Source organism: Adiantum capillus-veneris, chromosome 27 (genome assembly GCF_014529385.1).
Source record: "Adiantum capillus-veneris isolate H3 chromosome 27, ASM1452938v2, whole genome shotgun sequence".
In the NCBI taxonomy this organism is placed as follows: Eukaryota; Viridiplantae; Streptophyta; class Polypodiopsida; order Polypodiales; family Pteridaceae; genus Adiantum; species Adiantum capillus-veneris.
The window spans coordinates 110,128,146-110,146,557 of NC_140957.1; the positions used below are offsets into that span (position 1 = coordinate 110,128,146).

General features: G+C 44.6%; 1 protein-coding gene and 1 non-coding gene across 2 annotated transcripts in view; both read right to left on the reverse strand.

The window, feature by feature from the left end:
- Positions 1-246: 246 nt before the first annotated feature.
- On the reverse strand, positions 247-320 carry TRNAI-UAU (transfer RNA isoleucine (anticodon UAU)). Its single transcript has one exon. It is a non-coding gene; the product is annotated as a tRNA-Ile (tRNA).
- Positions 321-1,883: 1,563 nt separating this feature from the next.
- LOC147422560 (ras-related protein RABA1d-like) overlaps positions 1,884-18,412 on the reverse strand; it is a 41,287-nt gene continuing 24,758 nt past the window's right edge. Inside the window, exon 2 of the mRNA XM_086503608.1 lies at positions 1,884-2,846. Within this exon, the coding sequence (XP_086359734.1) occupies positions 2,417-2,846 (430 nt within the window). The 3' untranslated portion in view covers positions 1,884-2,416. The remainder of the gene's footprint in view (positions 2,847-18,412) is intronic.

The window sequence follows — 18,412 nt, forward strand, 5'->3', positions numbered from 1 at the left end:
AGGTTTTTAAAGCATTTTTTAACATTTTTGGCTTGGCCAGATCAGCTGGTCCCCTTGTCCAAATTAGAATTAGAACCAGCGTTTTCAAATATCCAAGAAGGTGGACTACTTACTACATAAATACCCCGTGCACAAAAGAGACTAAGGATGAAACAGGACACGCTTGTAGACTGACCTCGATTCGTCAGACTTCGCAAGATGTAGGCGGTCTGACCTCCATACGCCAGACGACATCGTTCTAGAAAATAGTCCCGGCGGGGCTTGAACCCGCGACCTTCGGCTCATAAGACCAACGCTCTAACCAACTGAGCTACGGGACTTCGCTGTTGGATATGCCATATTTAAAAATAAAGTCTAAATATACTAAGGCTCTAAACAATACAAAATTTATATTTCTCCGAGTAGATTTAAAGAGAGAAGCTCCTCATGCTACATGAATCCATAATGTTTCATATGCCATGATCCCTGTAATAGTGCATGTTCTCTTTGCAGGTATGAAGCATCAGAATGCATCGGTAGAAAAAATGGATTCCACTCTCCATCTAGGCCTTTTTGACAGACCTCCATTCAAAATGAACCAACATGGGTGGTGAAATTTGATGCCACCATGCCATTTCCCAGCCTCTTGTAAATCCCATTAAGCATGCCACACTGCACTTTCAATCATGTAGACAGTAATTTGTTCAAGATTGTGGAGCATTGCTGGATTGCTTCGGGTTTCCCACTTGGAGATCTGTCGCCATGTCTTCGCATAAGGGGAGCAAGCCAATCCAAAGGGGGGGACTTTTTTAGAAGGCTTTCTTCTTTGGTGAGAAAAGTGTTTGGACAACAATGGGATCTTCTTAACACAGGGCAATGGGGATCCTGAACACAACATTCCATGGTAACAATGAATTGATATCTGAGTAGGGGTCAAAAAGGGCACGATAGCTTACTGGCCATCCCACGAAGAAGGGTTGGGACAAGAAGGGACACCTTTTCAGTTCAGTATGGGCAGTGCTTGCCCTGCTAACCTTCACGACATTTTGGAGTCATTAAAACTATCAACTCTGTAGCACATCTCTTGTGGAATGGTTTAATTCATCAGATACACGTACATGTAGGTGATTTTTTTATTATCACTTGTCCATGCACTAGGCATGCAAGAAGGTGACCATTCCATTAATAAAGCAACACATATTACACCTAGTCATATAAACCATAGGTATCTTCACTTGTCAATGCATTTTACTTGCCACATAATGCAATCTCTGGTAAAGCATGAATGTATGTTCATGAGTTTTTGTGGATATTGACATTTGGCATAAGTGTATTGGAAATAGCTGTTCAAAAAGGCAATAGAAGTTTGAACACATATAGCGATTCATGCATAATCCGTGTCACCGACCTGAGAGAGTGACCCGACAACAGCTACAAAGATAGTGAACTACACAATCACTTGTCCCTCGTATGCATGCCAAATAATTTTTGTTCAGTGAAAGATAAGCGGCAAGCACAAATCATACAACTCTGTGAATAATTAGAGCGTCTTTATAAATTTCCATGGAGTCTTTAAGTCTATTTCTACACCATTACCGGCTGATATGTACACTTGAACCGAATGCATTTAACTGGTTCGCTAAGAAAATTTCTCTTACTTGATATGCTACATCAAATGCAAGGTACAAATGTTTGAGAAGGGTTGGAATCCACTGAATCACAAAAGCTCGCCACCAATTACTGGTGGCCTTCAACCATTCAATGCTTCACATGCGAAACTAACTCCCTTCTTCAATAAGGCTTGTTTTAGAAAGCCAAAAAAAGCTATTAGAGAACGTAAACATGGACCAACCCGAACTTCAAAAGAGAGGGTTGAATGAAATCACTGCTATGTAGGCCAAAAATGAAAAAAGACCCATATGAAGCAACTTTCCCATTTACAAACTAAAATGACAAGGAAGATTTCAATCATTCAATGCAAGTGTCAATGTATGCCTAACGCCCTTCTTCACTAAGGCTTGTTTTGGAAAGCCGAAAATACAACAGTTCGGACGCAATGAGCTGTAAACAGTACATTGCATATGTGTAGAGTCAGTTCCATCATCAGATTGCTACACAAAAATACAGTATAAAACATTGTTTGTGTATAATAACTATTAAAGTTCACCCAGCTTGACTTTTCCATCATGTCAGATTGATGTTTCGCCATAGCTCTCTTCCTACTAACCTTCTGTTTCTCTATGACACTTTTAATTGAGGCATACTGGCACGGAACCATCTGTGTTCAACATCATAAACAACATACCAGCTCTCAACTCCATTATTCTCGCCGCCCTCCCCTGCGCAGCAAGTGATCGCAAAGCTATAAGGAAACTCGCCATATACGCCAGCAACACAACCATTAAAGGGCTTGCCTTCATCACCCACTACATAAGCATTAACAGCACCCTGTCTTCTTAGTTGAATTGACCTCCTTGGGATTTACATCAACAGTTTGGCCATGACCAGGGACCGTCGACACACTATCCTCCCCGACATCCAATGCTTTTCGACTCACAACCCTGTATATTTGGGTAAGAATCTGCTGAAAGGCATTCTCCACATTGGTAGATTCTAGCGCAGATGTCTCCATGAAGTATAAACTCTCGCTTTCCGCAAAAGACTGCCCATCCTCAGTTGACACAGCTCTCAAGTGGCGAAGATCGGACTTGTTTCCCACAAGCATGACTACTATATTAGAATCTGTGTGATCCCTCAGTTCCTTGAGCCATCTCTCAACATTCTCAAATGTTGCATGCCTTGTGATATCATATACGAGCAGAGCACCTACTGCACCTCGATAATAGGCACTTGTGATAGCTCTATATCTGCAGTACACAAACATGTCGTAAAAGATCACCACAACGTGTCTATGAAAGCTTAGCATCATACACATTCAGACTAAGCAGAAACCCTGCACACAGCACAAGACTTGACCTCAAAAAGAACAAGACCAGACTCTTTACCTGTAACTGGACGGGCACCACGTGCCAACTGAAAAGAACAGACTGACAAGGACGTTTAGCACTTCAAACAACTGAACAGAAAGACATAGAGAATCCACACGAGACACGGAGTGGTAGGACTCCCAGATTGCAATGACCCCAAACGATGGCGCCCCTTTCCGTATTTCTATATATTTCTTCAACAAGGTACAACTCTCTTGCTTCGCTCTGCTTTCTATGCGGTAGAATGCCAGAGAGTGAGCATTTAGTACATATTTGAAGGCCCTTGGCCTATCCAAAAGCAGTTACATGAAAAGCACCACGTCTAAAAGCATCTGGTCCAAAAGCCTTGCGCCTGAAGGGCTGTACATACATTGTTACCACGTCACCACAGCCAGCGCAAAACGTACCTTATGGAAGGAACCTAACCCTAACTTTGGAGGAGGTCCCAGAAAGGCAAGCCATTCCACCCTGCCAGCTCGACTAACCAAGACCGAGAATGCTTTTTAAGTTGACACTTTTTGAACTTTGTTTGAGAATCTGTTTGAGAAATTGTTTGAAAATAATTTGTTTGAAATGGATTTTATCTGTTTTGAACTTGTTTTGGTGCCAATGTGAGAACGCTTGGTTTTTAATGCTGACTTGTGAATATCTTTGGCTCGACATTCCTGAGAGGAGTATTCATGTATGATGCGGAACCTCTGAACGACGCAGGCCAATGATCTGGGAAGCATTTAATTGTATTCTGGAACACCTTTGAACGACGTAGACCAGTGGTCTGGGAAGTGTTTAGTTGTATATGGATCCTCCAAGTGACACACGTTGCGGTTTGAGGAGCGTTTGGTTGTATCAGTCCTCTAAGCTCATATCCCGGACCTTTCTAGGTTATTTGCGGGGGGAGTAAGGAGGTAGTCATTGAGTAGTTTCATGCCTAAGACCGTCTGTCTTGGAGGAGTGCTCGACGGTGTTGTTTGTTGTGTCTTGTAACATGCATATGGAAGCATCTGTGTTGCATCATGATGTGTCAACCGCTGAATATTCATATTTGGGTGAGATTTCTCGGGTATGTAACTTTGCATTGATAGACCCTTCTAAAGACACGTGAGGTCTAGGTGTGATGACTAATTTTACTACGCTAGAATATCAAGACCTCCAATATGGAATACTTGAGGAGTTGTGCAAATATAATCGCGGACAACTACTCTTCTTTCAAGAAGGGGATATGTCACAAACTGTTGGTGTGTCAAGCCACTGAAGACCCTAGCCAAACTGCATATCCAAGCTAGCGGCCTAAACCCTAGCAAAAGCAGAAGAAGAAGAAGTCCTTACCAACTTACCAGTTTTTGTCGAGTGGCCCAATTATTAAAACCTTCACCGAGGGGCCTAAGGCCATTAAAGAAATCAGAACCTCACACACACTCACAAAATAGCGTGGAGGGATGATGGCGTGGCTGTTGTACCTATGGCCGACCGCAGTGTGGTCCATAAGCTCTTCAATAGACGAAATTGGCTAGGACAGACAGTAGTCATGGCAGTCCAATGATATAGCAATCATTGGGCCTCCAAGGTTATCAATCTAAAGAGAGAGACCAGAAAATAGATGTCTAGGAATTTCTTGTTATAATTTGTCAGGGTGTCTATGGCAAGCATTTTCAGGATACCCTACTCTACCAGAAACTGCACTTAAACAAAAGAGTCGTGTAACTTCGGGCAAAAATTTTCTTGAAAGCTTGCCAAGTCCTTGGAGTGTGCAGCTTGGTAGAGCTATACAAGGCATAGATGTTGTCAAACTACTGCAAAATCTGTAAAGCTTTCCTTGTACCTTTCTCTCCTGTTTTCGAGCAGCTCCGCTTTCATGATGGGAAAAAGATCAAAAGGATGCTTGAAAGGTCTACTTGATTATTGATCACTGATCATGGCTTGATAACAAGCTAGTTTTAAGCTTTATGTATGCCAGATGCGGCTTTAAGGGGCCAAAATTGATCTCGATCTCTCTCTCGACAGAGGCTTTAAAGCTAGAGGAGGGAAGAAGAAGGCTACTGATCTCTCAATCTCTCTCGACCAAGGCTCGAAATCCGAAGCTCTCCCTTGAAGCAACAAGGGAACTGCGGCATAATCGAGGAGATTAGGAGGGCTAACCAAGGGTTTTGAGAAGCATAGGGAAAGCTTCACCGTTTTTGTTTTTCTTCTTCTTGATAATCGTACAAAAAAATTTGACATTCATCAACGCCGACCATCGACGGATACTCAAAATCAATATAGGCTAAGTTAATTTGGCCCCAGCTTTTGAAAAAGAAGCTTAAACTCCTTAATATGCAATTAATTAAGTTAACGGTATTGTTAACGGCACCGCCTTGGCAATTGTGCGTCGGATTTTGTGGGCATTATAAAATTCGATTGTTTTGGCACTTTGTTCTCGTTTCAAAGAGGTTACTAGACAATTGTGCGGTGTGGTATATCTTTTCTCTCTCTTCTCCCACAGCTAGCAGCCCGGTGCTGACCTAGCTCGTCTTTCGAACCCCTTAATCCCCGACAACCTGGTGAACCCAACGTGAAATCGAGCCGGGATGGGAAATCTTTGTTGAGGAAGATGTCTACTCCGTAGGAGGCAGCATGCAACAGATGATGTCATAAACTGCAGACGTGTCAAAGCCCTGAAGAATGGAGCCAACTTGCAGATGCTAGCCGAGGGGCCTAAACCCTAAGGAGAACAAGTAACAGAAGAAGAAGTCCTACCAACTTATGGGGACCCTGTCCGATGGGGCCCCAAGTGACATAAAGGATTACAATAAAGCAGGACCCGCACACATGCGTAGCAGCTGATGACATGGCAGTTTTTGGATTTTCCGCTGACAGTGCTGATGTGCCAATTGTACGGAATTCCGTGATTTACGGTGGCAACTTTTTGGCATTGCTTTTGGACCAGAATGTCACGATTGTGACTATGTTAACAGTAATACATCTACTCCTAGTTGCAGATATGCGAAGTGCCATGCCAAGCAGAACCCCTGCGCTTGGATGGTCATGACCCTTCGCTCAAGAGACGTGTCTCTTCGTCAAAAGCCACACTCCTTCGACGACTGGTCACACCCCTTCGCTCTACGGGGCCGACTCTTCGCCCAATGGTTGCAGCTCTTCGCCGAAAGGATGTGTCTTTACGTATAAAGTCATGTCTCTTCACTAAGAGACATGTCTTTTCATTTATGTCTCTTCGTCTCCTATATAAGGAGCCTATTGTACTCAGTTTTCAACAAGTCATCAATCAATCAAACACAGAGTCTTCTAAGTCTTGTTCTAAGTTCAGTTTCAGTTTCTTAAGTCTTAATCATGAGTTTAAGTACTTAATTAAGGATTAGCGACTAGAATCCTTACAGTGGTATCAGAGCAAAATTTTTTTCCCGGGACTTGCGGGTTGTGAGTCTCTCACCCTTGCCGCTACCCTCTTCACCCTCTCCCTTCCCCGGCGTTTAATGGAGGAAGAAGAAAGGCGGCCCTTACAGGCAAGGTGTAGTTGACACATGTAAACCCCCACCCGCACCGGACACAGCCAAAGAAGGGATGGAGAGTTACTCTTACTCAGAGGACGCAAAAGGAGGTATGACCTCGACGTTGGGCACTTGTCTCTGTACAATAGACGTTTCTCCCGCGTGCTCCGCACTCTTCTCCTTCTCCGCTGGCACCCCTTGGTGAAGGGGCGCACCCTCTGCAAGTGATCGCACCCAAAGTTGCTGATTCGCTGGATATATACCTTTCGAAATTCTCACACTGGTTCTCACGCTGGATATACCCTTTCGCTGGTGATTGCCTTTTCACCCTTGTGCCTTTTGCACATTTCATACCAAAGTGGACACACTTATTAAAAAGGTTTGGTCCCAGCCCTATTAACTTTGGCCACTTTGAGTCAATCTTAAATTAAACCATCAGCGTAAGTCCACAAAGCCCAGCCAGTGTGCGTAAAATAACCAGCCAGCGTATATAAAAAAAACCCACATGCGATTGCAGATTCGGAGCCTCTCGGCACCCCAACCTTGGCGCACGCTGGTGGCGATTGCTTCCCTACACCTCTTCAGCCCCGCCTTGGCGTCTCTCCATGTTTACGGCTGCCCCTCTTCCTCTATTCGCTGGCTGTTATTGGGCGCACCCTCTTGTTGCCGATTTCCCACACAAGCGGCCCTTTTAATCTAAGAAAACCAAACTTTTAAAAAGATTGGCCCCTTTGGGCACTTGGCATAATAAATTCCAGCCAGCGTTAAGCTCCAGCCACTGGACAAGTTAACCTCTTCAACTCACGATCATCAGCAGCCCGCACCTTGCTGAGTCTTCTACACGCGTAGGAACCAGCCCCCGGTGTCCCTCTTCAGCGTGAGTTTGGCAGTTTCGAAATTGAGAACCGGGCAGAGCCGAGTCGAACCCTCCAGCTATTGACAATTCACCAACCAAAGCTTTAGATGCTTGGTTTGCAGACAAGCAAAACCCAACAATGGTTCAGCACACTCTCTTCTCCCAGTAGCTATTGCTACATAATCGGCGATGGAGACAAGATGGCGACGACAATATATTACCGAAGATCCGATAGAAACTTTCAAAAAGGAGATGGCAGCAATTTCATCAAGCCTCGCATCAATTCACACTCGCTTCGAGCAGATGCAGACGGAAAATGCTTCCCGGAGTCACTCAACAGCTTCTCAAACAATACAGGCATCTTCTTCCGACGCTTCAGTGGTCGACCAGGAAGGGCCACTCAAACAAAAGCCTTCGGAACTCAAATTTTCTCACCCAAAGCATGGTTTCTCAGAGACAACTAGACGCAAAGTATCATCGTGCAAGCAACAAAAGTCTCAGCATGAATATTCTTGTAAATGCTACAGTTCTAAGCAACCAACTTCTTAGTGGAATCCTCAGCAACAGAAGTAGCAATATGAAGCTTCCAAAGGATCATCAGCAATATCAAGATGGGCTTACTTAGTGGCACAGATATCCGACCCTAGTCGAGTACTCGGTCGTAAACGCCGTGACGCTGGACAAGTTCCCCCTCGCGAGCCATGCCCTACATTTAAGTCTTTCTTATCTGATGGTGGTAAAGTTGAAGATTTATTGATCCTTTCCTTGTGCAAGAGGATTCTTCAGAGGTCTAAGATGCAACAGCTCCCTCGACCTCCCCCTTCTCAATTGGAAGCCTTAATACCCGCTGAGAAAGCTGAAGATTCAGAAGATTTCAATTCTTGTATGACAACGAACAAGCACATAACCCCTTCTTTGGTCGTGATCCAGGCAGAAAAAGTAGCCTCGTCACCACCCTTGCAGAACCAAGTCCTTGTCTCTGAACAGATACCAGATGCGGTGGTGAATGAAGATTCTTCTTCAAACTTGAAGACTTCAATCCTTACCTTCAACGATGCAAAGGATAAAGCAGATACAAACTATTGCAGCACGCCTTTAGTCGCTGCAAATGAATCTTTGGACACCACTTGTCCCACAGATAGACCTTTATAGATGGATATACATTCAAAAACTACTCTGTCTCAGTCTACGACATCCCTTCAGGAGGATTTTACTGTTCCAGACAAACCAATGGAATACCTTACAGATTTCCAACCAATGATCATCATTCAACAGAAAACTCAAGTCAGTTTACCAATAATTTCACTCGAAGCAAATACAGATTCAATCTTTTCTTGGACAAAGCTCGAAGTTACAAAAGACTTTGACAAAGGCACTTATCAAGTTGCAGATATGATCAGTTTTCAGTTTGGCAAAATAGTCATGGTCAATAACAGTGCCATGACGTGGGACTTAACAGAAAGAGCTTTGGATGCAGAAGCACAACAACATTACATTTCTTTCTCCCGGAGTTTCTACAACTACCCTCGGTTTTATTTAAAGAGGGAGGGAATGTCACGATTGTGACTATGTTAACAGCAATACATCTACTCCTAGTTGCAGATATGCGAAGTGCCATGCCAAGCAGAACCCCTGCGCTTAGATGGTCACGACCCTTCGCTCAAGAGACGTGTCTCTTCGTCAAAAGCCACACTCCTTCGACGACTGGTTACACCCCTTCGCTCTACGGGGGCGACTCTTCGCCCAATGGTTGCAGCTCTTCGCCGAAAGGATGTGTCTTTACGTATAAAATCATGTCTCTTCACTAAGAGACATGTCTTTTCATTTGTCTCTTCGTCTCCTATATAAGGAGCCTATTGTACTCAGTTTTCAACAAGTCATCAATCAATCAAACACAGAGTCTTCTAAGTCTTGTTCTAAGTTTAGTTTCAGTTTCTTAAGTCTTAATCATGAGTTTAAGTACTTAATTAAGGATTAGCGACTAGAATCCTTACACACAAGCTTTTGAGTTTGAAGCCTTTTCATGTAAAGTGCTTTTGTCACCAGGAGGTGTATTTTTCATGTTGCCTTCCGTAAATAAGTATTAGATATATTTATTTTATTTTTACTTGTTTGTCCCAAAACCCTTGAAAAGGTGCAACTGGACATTGCATGGCCAGTGTGAAACGGCTGTAGCCAAATGGGTTTCTCACATCGGGGATCTAGGTCGGTCAGACAGGGACTGCCCGGGCCAATTAGCACTGAATTCTGATGAGTATGGAAGCTCGTGTGCGCCAAACTGGAATTTGGGCCACTCGTCAAGTCACTGCAACTTTATAAGTTGAAAGGGGCCACTAAATTAACCCACATTGTAGATGGTGGTCAAATGGTAGTCTTCAATGATGGTCAGGAGACCGATAGGGACGCCATGGAAGCATCTCCTAAAATTTAGGGAACTGCTATTTTTGACCAGAAAATGTGTTCGCGTCATTAGCTCTGGAATGACAAGGGGAACATTTTATTGCTCTGCTGCCAAGTCAACTGACGCACCAGTTGAGATATTTTTAGCAGGGAAAGCCCAAACTCGGAAACTGGGCGACGTGTCAGTCTGTGAGCGATTCTGCCACTCTGGGAGGCAAAAACGAGCTGCATATCAACAACGGGGACGCCATTTTCAGCCTCAGGTGGATTGTAGCAGGTACAGACGCTATGGAATGCTTACCTTGCCCTCTATGCACAGTATGGTGACGGGAGTGATGCCCCGCACGCTACATACTACTCTCTTTCTCCCCTACGTACAATATGTTATGCCCCACTAGTGGGCTTCTCATTTGACCTATGTACAGTTCTGGGGGTTTATGCGCGTTTGCCAAGGCAAGAGCCTTCTGAACAGGAACCGGATTAGCTAATTGCTAATCCCCCACAGGTACGCACAATTCCATCACGAAAGATTGCGAGTTTGGAGAGTTTTCTCGCGTGAAAACTCGTCCAATTCACAGGGGAACTGTCCCATTGCGTGCGGGAGCCCTTGGGACACGCGTAGGCGTGTTCGCTCCGCTAAAAACGATCCGAAACAGGGAATTACAGCCTGCTGTGTTTTTCTGCAGGTTTAGGGTTTCACACCTAAACTGCGAACATCGGGGAAGCCTCGTGAGAGCCTTGGGATGCGTGTCCAGGCTTTTGGGCTCCCGGCAGTGAAAAACAGAGAATTACAGCCCGCTGAAGTTCTGTGACAGCTCACCAGAAAGCTTCCAAATATCGAGGGAATCTGTCCTAGATAGGTGTTTTTGACCTACAGGTGTTTTTGCGCCGTTATGCTGTCGAAATCCGGTCGAAAACCTGCGTTTTCAGCCCTCGCCAAGTTTGGACAGCTTTGTGAAAGCTTGTGCTAAGTGGTCGGATCGTCTACCTTAATTTGAATAAAGAAATACCGAAAGGGGCGCCAATCTTTGGGGCCTACAGGGTGTCGGTCTCGTGTGCGCAGTGACATTCCAGTCGCTGGACGCAACTGTGTTCTCTTCCCTTCTCAGTGCTCTGTGTAAAGTTAACAGGTAATTGAAATAGTACCGCCCTCTACGTTGTATAGGCCGGTTATATGGTTCCATCGACGGAATAGTCACTTTTTCTTCAAAAAGTGCAGCGTGGATTGTTGTGGGTGAAAGCAACACAGAGCTTGTCGATATGGCAGAGAAGAGAGACCAAGTACCTGAAGAGGGATCTTCCTCACATGGCACAGAGAAAATTCCTTCAACTCTTCAAGAAGAGGACAAGTTGTTTAGAACTCAACTGCGTTGCTGCATGGACATGTTTCAACAGTTGGCTAACAACCCAAGGATGCAGGAATTCTTACAGGCTCCGACACAGGGTTTTCAGCCTCCTACACAGGGCATGACTGAGCCGTTGCAGGAAAAGGAGATTCCAATGCGCAGAGGACTCATGATGCTCGAGGGAAAGCCCATGTGGTTGAGCAACTAGTGGTGTCCAATGATCCAAAGCAACTTGCTTTAGGTGGACAGGAACCGTTTGTGAATGGTCAAGGGAGCAATGAACAGGTTATGCGTCAGACCCTTCCATTACCTAATACTTATCCCGGTTGTTTTGGAGGTGGTTCAGTGTTTCAAGCTATGGCTGGACCTTCCACAGGTTATATGCCAGGGAATGTGTTCGGGACAATGCAAACAGGCATGGGTAACCCTATGTACGCGAACATGGGTGTCCAACCTGGTTTTCAGGGTGCCTATGGCCAGTTTCGAGTGCCTAGAACACAATTTGGTATGGCTGGTTTTTCGCAGCCATACGTACAAAATGCAGATATGACAGGGAAAACAGTTGATGCGTTTGCTGGAATGAACACTCATGGAGCACCACTGTTACAGGCACCTGTTTATGATAATGTGGCTCCTTTGAGTTAGCCTAAGGATTATAAGGAAGGTGGGCAGGGAGTGAAGTTTGAAACTTTCAGAGGAACTGAGGACCAATTAAAGGCTTTGACCTTCATACAGCAGTTCGATGCAGCTTATGCTGGAGGCAACTTCACGGAATCTTCAAAGATACGCAAGGCTGCCATTTCTTGAAAGGGAATGCGCTTCAATGGTGGACCGCATTGTTGAACCAAGGTCAAGTCCCAACAACGTGGGTCCAATTCAAACAACTTTTTGCGCCTGCATGGTTAACAAACACTTTTGAAGTGGATGTAATGACGGAATGGCACGAGTTGAATGCTAAACAGTGTGCGGATCTGGAAGAGTACAATAAACGGTTTTGGGCCGCACTGTTGCCAGTCACCTCTTACAGGTTTGTGCCTTTGTCAGAACAAATTGAGAAGTACTGTTGCGGATTGCCCAAGAAAATCAGGGACTACTGCACAAAGACTAATGTCATGAATATGTTTCAATTGATAGAGAATGCAAGAGTGGCCAACAATCTGTCGAAGGGAGATTCCGATCGATTTAATAGCCACAAGAAAGGGACCCAGGGCAAACAGTTTTCAGCCAAGGGCAATGTTGCAGCAAAGCCTTCTGAGTCTCCTGCAAAGAAGCCCTCCACTGAAGAAGCTGATACGTCCAAGAAGCAGTCTAAATCTTCTTCGGAACGAGGACAAGGACAAAAAAGGCATTTTTCTGGCAAAACTTTTCAAGAAAGGAAAGCTCTTAGGGAGGCCAAGAAATGCTACATTTGTGAACAGGAAGGACACTTTGCAAATGAGTGCCCACAGAAGAAGTCACAGGATAAGGATGACAAGTCAGACCATAAAGGGAAGAAGCCAAAGCCAAGTGCAGGACTTGTTCCAGATTTGGTTGGAGATCAGCCAAACACAGATGCCACGGAGCTGTGCAGAGCTTGGGGCAAAGTTAGAGACCAGACAGTGCTGGTTTTCTTTAATCCAAGAGCCCGTGCAAATTTCATATCACCAGAATTGGCATCAAAGTTGGGCATTCGTGCAGAGGAGATGGGTATGACAGGCGAAGCAGGTTTGGCATGCCCAGGACATTCAGAGCCTGTTACTCCCATTCTGGGAAAGCTTCGTCTGCACATTCAGAGCTATGTGGATGCGGAAGAATTTCATATTATGCCGCTTCAGGGCTGTGATGTGTTATTGGGTATCCCATGGTGTTACAGGTTGCATGTTATGGTGGATACTTACAACAAAAAGATTACCATTGTACATAGAGGAAAGACTCATGTCCTTGATGTAAAGCTTAAAGGCGAGTCTGTTCCAGTTGTTTCTGCTTCTGCTATTTCATCTGTAATAAAGAATCATCTTTCTGCGTACTTGATCTTTGCAAAAGAAGTACCTCAAGTTGTATCTAATTTGTCTACCTTAGATAAAGACAGGTCAACTTTTTCGAGTGGTTTCAGTGATTGTTTTTCGGACTCTTTGCCAGGGGAGTTACCTCCTGAGAGACCTGAGGATCATACTATAGATCTTGTGCCAGGTTCTAGTCCACCGAATAGACCACCAAACAGGGTTAGTGCAACCCAGCAGAAAGAGATTATGGGTCAGGTCAACGAGCTTTTAGAGAAGGGGCTGATTCAGTCCAGTTCATCCCCTTTTTGTTCGCCTGTACTCTTAGTGCAGAAGAAGGATGGTTCATGGCGCATGTGCATTGACTATCGCGCCTTGAATAAGAATACTATCAAGAACAGGTTCCCCATACCGACCGAGGATAGATGACATTCTTGATCGGCTTGAGGGAGCGTCATTGTTTACAAGAATAGACCTAAAGAGCGGGTATCATCAGATACGCATTAGACCAGAAGATGTCCATAAGACTACGTTCAGGACAACATTTGGTCTCTATGAGTTTCTTGTCATGCCATTTGGTCTCACAAATGCTCCTGCCACATTTAATAGAATGATAGACAAAATTTTTAGACCACATAGAAACTTCGTGGGTACCTTCTTTGATGACATGATTGTCTACTCAAAGTCTGAAGAGGAGCATAGGGATCACTTGACCGCAGTTTTCAATGAGCTACGCAAGAATAGGCTACTCATCAATGCGAAGAAAAGTGAGTTCTTTTTGCAAGAAATTCACTTCCTTGGGCACATTGTTTCAAAGGATGGGGTACGCATGGATCCCGCTAAAGTGGAAGCAATTAGGTCATGGCCAGACTTGAAGTCCGTACATGACATTCGAAGCTTTCTAGGCTTATGTTCCTATTACAGGAGGTTCATCCGAAATTTTGCTAAGATTGCTTCTCCACTCCATGCACTGCAAGGAAAAGGAGTTACTTTCAAGTGGACAGCCAAGGAAATTTTAGCGTTCAAACACTTGAAAGAGAAGCTGACTTCAGATCCGGTAATTATTTTGCCAGATCTTTCTAAACCTTTTGTGGTTCAATGTGATGCGTGTGGCCATAGTCTTGGTGCAGTTTTAATGCAGAATGGCCGAGTAGTCGCATATGAGAGCAGAATTCTTTTGAAGACTCAAAGGAACTTGCAAGTCTATGAGAAAGAATTGCTGGCAGTAATTCATGCTCTCACTAGTTGGAAACACTATTTGCTAGGGGCTGATTTTGTTGTCCAAATGGATCATCAAACCTTGCGATATTTTCTTACACAGACGAAGTTGTCTGAGAAGCACATGCGATGGGCAAACATCTTGACAATGTTCCATTTTCAGATTGTGCATGTGCAAGGGAAAAAGAACGTGGTGGCTGATGCGTTGTCACGAAAGCCCCAAATTTCAGCAGTGTCAATTCCGTACCATTGTGAACTAGACGAAATGAAGACACAATATGCTGAAGATTCAGATTTTGCAAGGATCTATGACCAGCTTGTTGATGGGCAACATCATGAGCACTATATGCTTAAGAATGACTTTCTCATGATGCATGGAAAGTTATGCGTTACTAAACAGTTACGGCCAAAGATTTTGATGGAAAGTCATGCTCCACCTTATGCTGGGCATCGTGGAATTGATGCGACAGTGAAAGGGGTTGAGGCATTCTTCTATTGGCCAGCTTTGCGTCAAGATGTTGACACATTTGTAAGATCATGCTTAGTATGCCAAAAAGTCAAATTTGACAGACAAAAGCAACCGGGATTGTTGCAGCCATTGCCGATCCCTGATAGGCCATGGGAAAGTATAGCAATGGACTTTATCTTTGATCTTCCAAGGACGCAAACAGGAAATGATGGGATTTGGACTATCATTTGTAGGTTCAGTAAGCAAGCCCATTTCATTCCTGCTAGGAAGAAGATAAAGCCAGAACACATGGTCAAGATATTCATGAGCAATATCTTTAAATATCATGGGATGCCTCAGTCAATTGTCAGTGACAAGGATCCACGTATGACGAGTATTTTCTGGAAGGCATTGTTTGAGAACATGGGCACTACGCTCAAGTTCTCTTCTTCGTTTCATCCGCAAACTGATGGACAGTCAGAAGAGGCAAATTCTATTGTCTTGGACCTACTCAAATGTTATGTCTCAGAGCACAAGGCAACTTGGGAACACCATCTCCCATTGGTTGAATATGCTTACAATAACACTGTGCATACATCAACAGGTAAGGCACCATTTGAGATAGTGGAAGGAGGAAAGAAAGTCCCACCCATTTTGCAGACAAAGGACAAGATATTTGAGGCAGACAAGTATGTGCAAGATATGGATGAAACATACAGGAAGATAAAGATTGCTCTTGAGAAGACTCAGGCTAAGCAAAAGAAAGCTGTTGATCGTCACCATCGTGAACTTGTATTTTCACTTGGTGATTGGGTACTTTTGCGCTTTGAAAAGGCCAAGTTAAGGAAAAGGAAAGGCAAGGAACGCTTGTTTCCTAAGCTCAGTATGCGATATTATGGTCCTTTTCAGATTTCAGAAAAGATCAGCGATGTAGCTTACAGGTTAAAGCTACCAGAAGGCTAGAAAATACATAATGCTTTTCATGTCAGCCTTCTAAGGCCCTTTGTTGGTGATGTGCCAGAGAATATGCTTGATGAGGAACAACCCGAAGTGGAAGAATTGGATGAAATCCTTGTTCCTGAACAGATATTGGCACATAAAGAAAGAAAGGTTAGAGGAAAGGTTGCAAGACGCTATTTGGTGAAGTTCAAGAACTATCCATCATTAGATGCCAAATGGATGGAAGAGTCTGAATTGCTTGATTCACCTCAGCTATTGCAATTGTATCTTGAAGCCTTTCAAATGGAACCCACAGTGACTTGATGCAGCCTTTTTGGAGCAAGGCAAGAGCATGGTTCATGATGCTCAAGAGAGTAGTTAAGCAATTGTATCTACTCTTTCCATACAGAATTTATCTAGAGAAGTTTGTGCTCAAGAGTACACTAGAAGACTTCTATGCTTGATATATGTGTCGTAGCCAGGTTGGTGGGATTGTTTAATCGTCCAACGCTACATTTCCGGAAGCATGTATATCATGGATTCCCATCATAGAATATATGTGATATCAGGAGATATCTGCATGTATTATTGGCATGCAAGCGAGGTCGCTTGCAGTATTTCAAGGGTGGGGTGTGTCACCAGGAGGTGTATTTTTCCTGTTGCCTTCCGTAAATAAGTATTAGATATATTTATTTTATTTTTACTTGTTTGTCCCAAAACCCTTGAAAAGGTGCAACTGGACATTGCATGGCCAGTGTGAAACGGCTGCAGCCAAATGGGTTTCTCACATCGGGGATCTAGGTCGGTCAGACAGGGACTGCCCGGGCCAGTTAGCACTGAATTCTGATGAGTATGGAAGCTCGTGTGCGCCAAACTGGAATTTGGGCCACTCGTCAAGTCACTGCAACTTTATAAGTTGAAAGGGGCCACTAAATTAACCCACATTGTAGATGGTGGTCAAATGGTAGTCTTCAATGATGGTCAGGAGACCGATAGGGACGCCATGGAAGCATCTCCTAAAATTTAGGGAACTGCTATTTTTGACCAGAAAATGTGTTCGCGTCATTAGCTCTGGAATGACAAGGGGAACATTTTATTGCTCTGCTGCCAAGTCAACTGACGCACCAGTTGAGATATTTTTAGCAGGGAAAGCCCAAACTCGGAAACTGGGCGACGTGTCAGCCTGTGAGCGATTCTGCCACTCTGGGAGGCAAAAACGAGCTGCATATCAACAAAGGGGGCGCCATTTTCAGCCTCAGGTGGATTGTAGCAGGTACAGAAGCTATGGAATGCTTACCTTGCCCTCTATGCACAGTATGGTGACGGGAGTGATGCCCCGCACGCTACATACTGCTCTCTTTCTCCCCTACGTACAGTATGTTATGCCCCACTAGTGGGCTTCTCATTTGACCTATGTACAGTTCTGGGGGTTTATGCGCGTTTGCCAAGGCAAGAGCCTTCTGAACAGGAACCGGATTAGCTAATTGCTAATCCCCCACAGGTACGCACAATTCCATCACGAAAGATTGCGAGTTTGGAGAGTTTTCTCGCGTGAAAACTCGTCCAATTCACAAGGGAACTGTCCCATTGCGTGCGGGAGCCCTTGGGACACGCGTAGGCGTGTTCGCTCCGCTAAAAACGATCCGAAACAGGGAATTACAGCCTGCTGTGTTTTTCTGCAGGTTTAGGGTTTCGCACCTAAACTGCAAGGGAACATCGGGGAAGCCTCGTGAGAGCCTTGGGATGCGTGTACAGGCTTTTGGGCTCCTGGCAGTGAAAAACAGAGAATTACAGCCCGCTGAATTTCTGTGACAGCTCACCGAAAGCTTCCAGATATCGAGGGAATCCGTCCTAGACAGGTGTTTTTGACCTACAGGGGTTTTTGCGCCGTTATGCTGTCGAAATCCAGTCGAAAACCTGCGTTTTCAGCCCTCGCCAAGTTTGGACAGCTTTGTGAAAGCTTGTGCTAAGTGGTCGGATCGTCTACCTTAATTTGAATAAAGAAATACCGAAAGGGGCGCCAGTCTTTGGGGCCTACAGGGTGTCGGTCTCGTGTGCGCAGTGACATTCTAGTTGCTGGACGCAACTGTGTTCTCTTCCCTTCTCAGTGCTCTGTGTAAAGTTAACAGGTAATTGAAATAGTACCGCCCTCTACGTTGAATAGGCCGGTTATGGCTTTTCATAGGCCAAGGGCCTTTAAATATGTGCTAAGGGCTCATTCTCTGGCATGCTTCCTGGAGAAGGTCCAGAGTCTAGAGTACCGGCTCGTACTGTGTTGATTCAATATAAAGAAATATAGAAAGGGGCACCAAGGTTTGGGGCCAATACTCTCTGGGGTGGAATTCCGCCACTCCGTGTCGCATCATCTCTCTCTCTCTCTCTCTCTCTCTCTCTCTCTCTCTCTCTCTCTCTCTCTCTCTCTCTCTCTCTCTCTCTCTCTCTCTCTCTATGTGTTCAATTGTTATTGAAGTGCTAAAAGTCTGTTCAGTCTGTTCTTTCGTATTGGCACGTGGTGCCCGTCTTGTGACAATGATATCAGAGCTTCATGCGTGTGCTTTTCTGAAAGCATACCGGTCCTACCAAAGAGGAGACAGAGCAAGATCCCACCGTTACTTCATCGCGCATCGGGCCCGCTCCCGTCTTCCGCTCGTGTCTTACAAGGCATAAGCCATAAAGATCACTTGCAAGAGAAGGATCCAAGATTTGTTTTGAGCTGCTGTTTTTCTCAGAGGCAGTGCCATACAGATGTTGATCTCTATAGCTACCAAGCCACACACT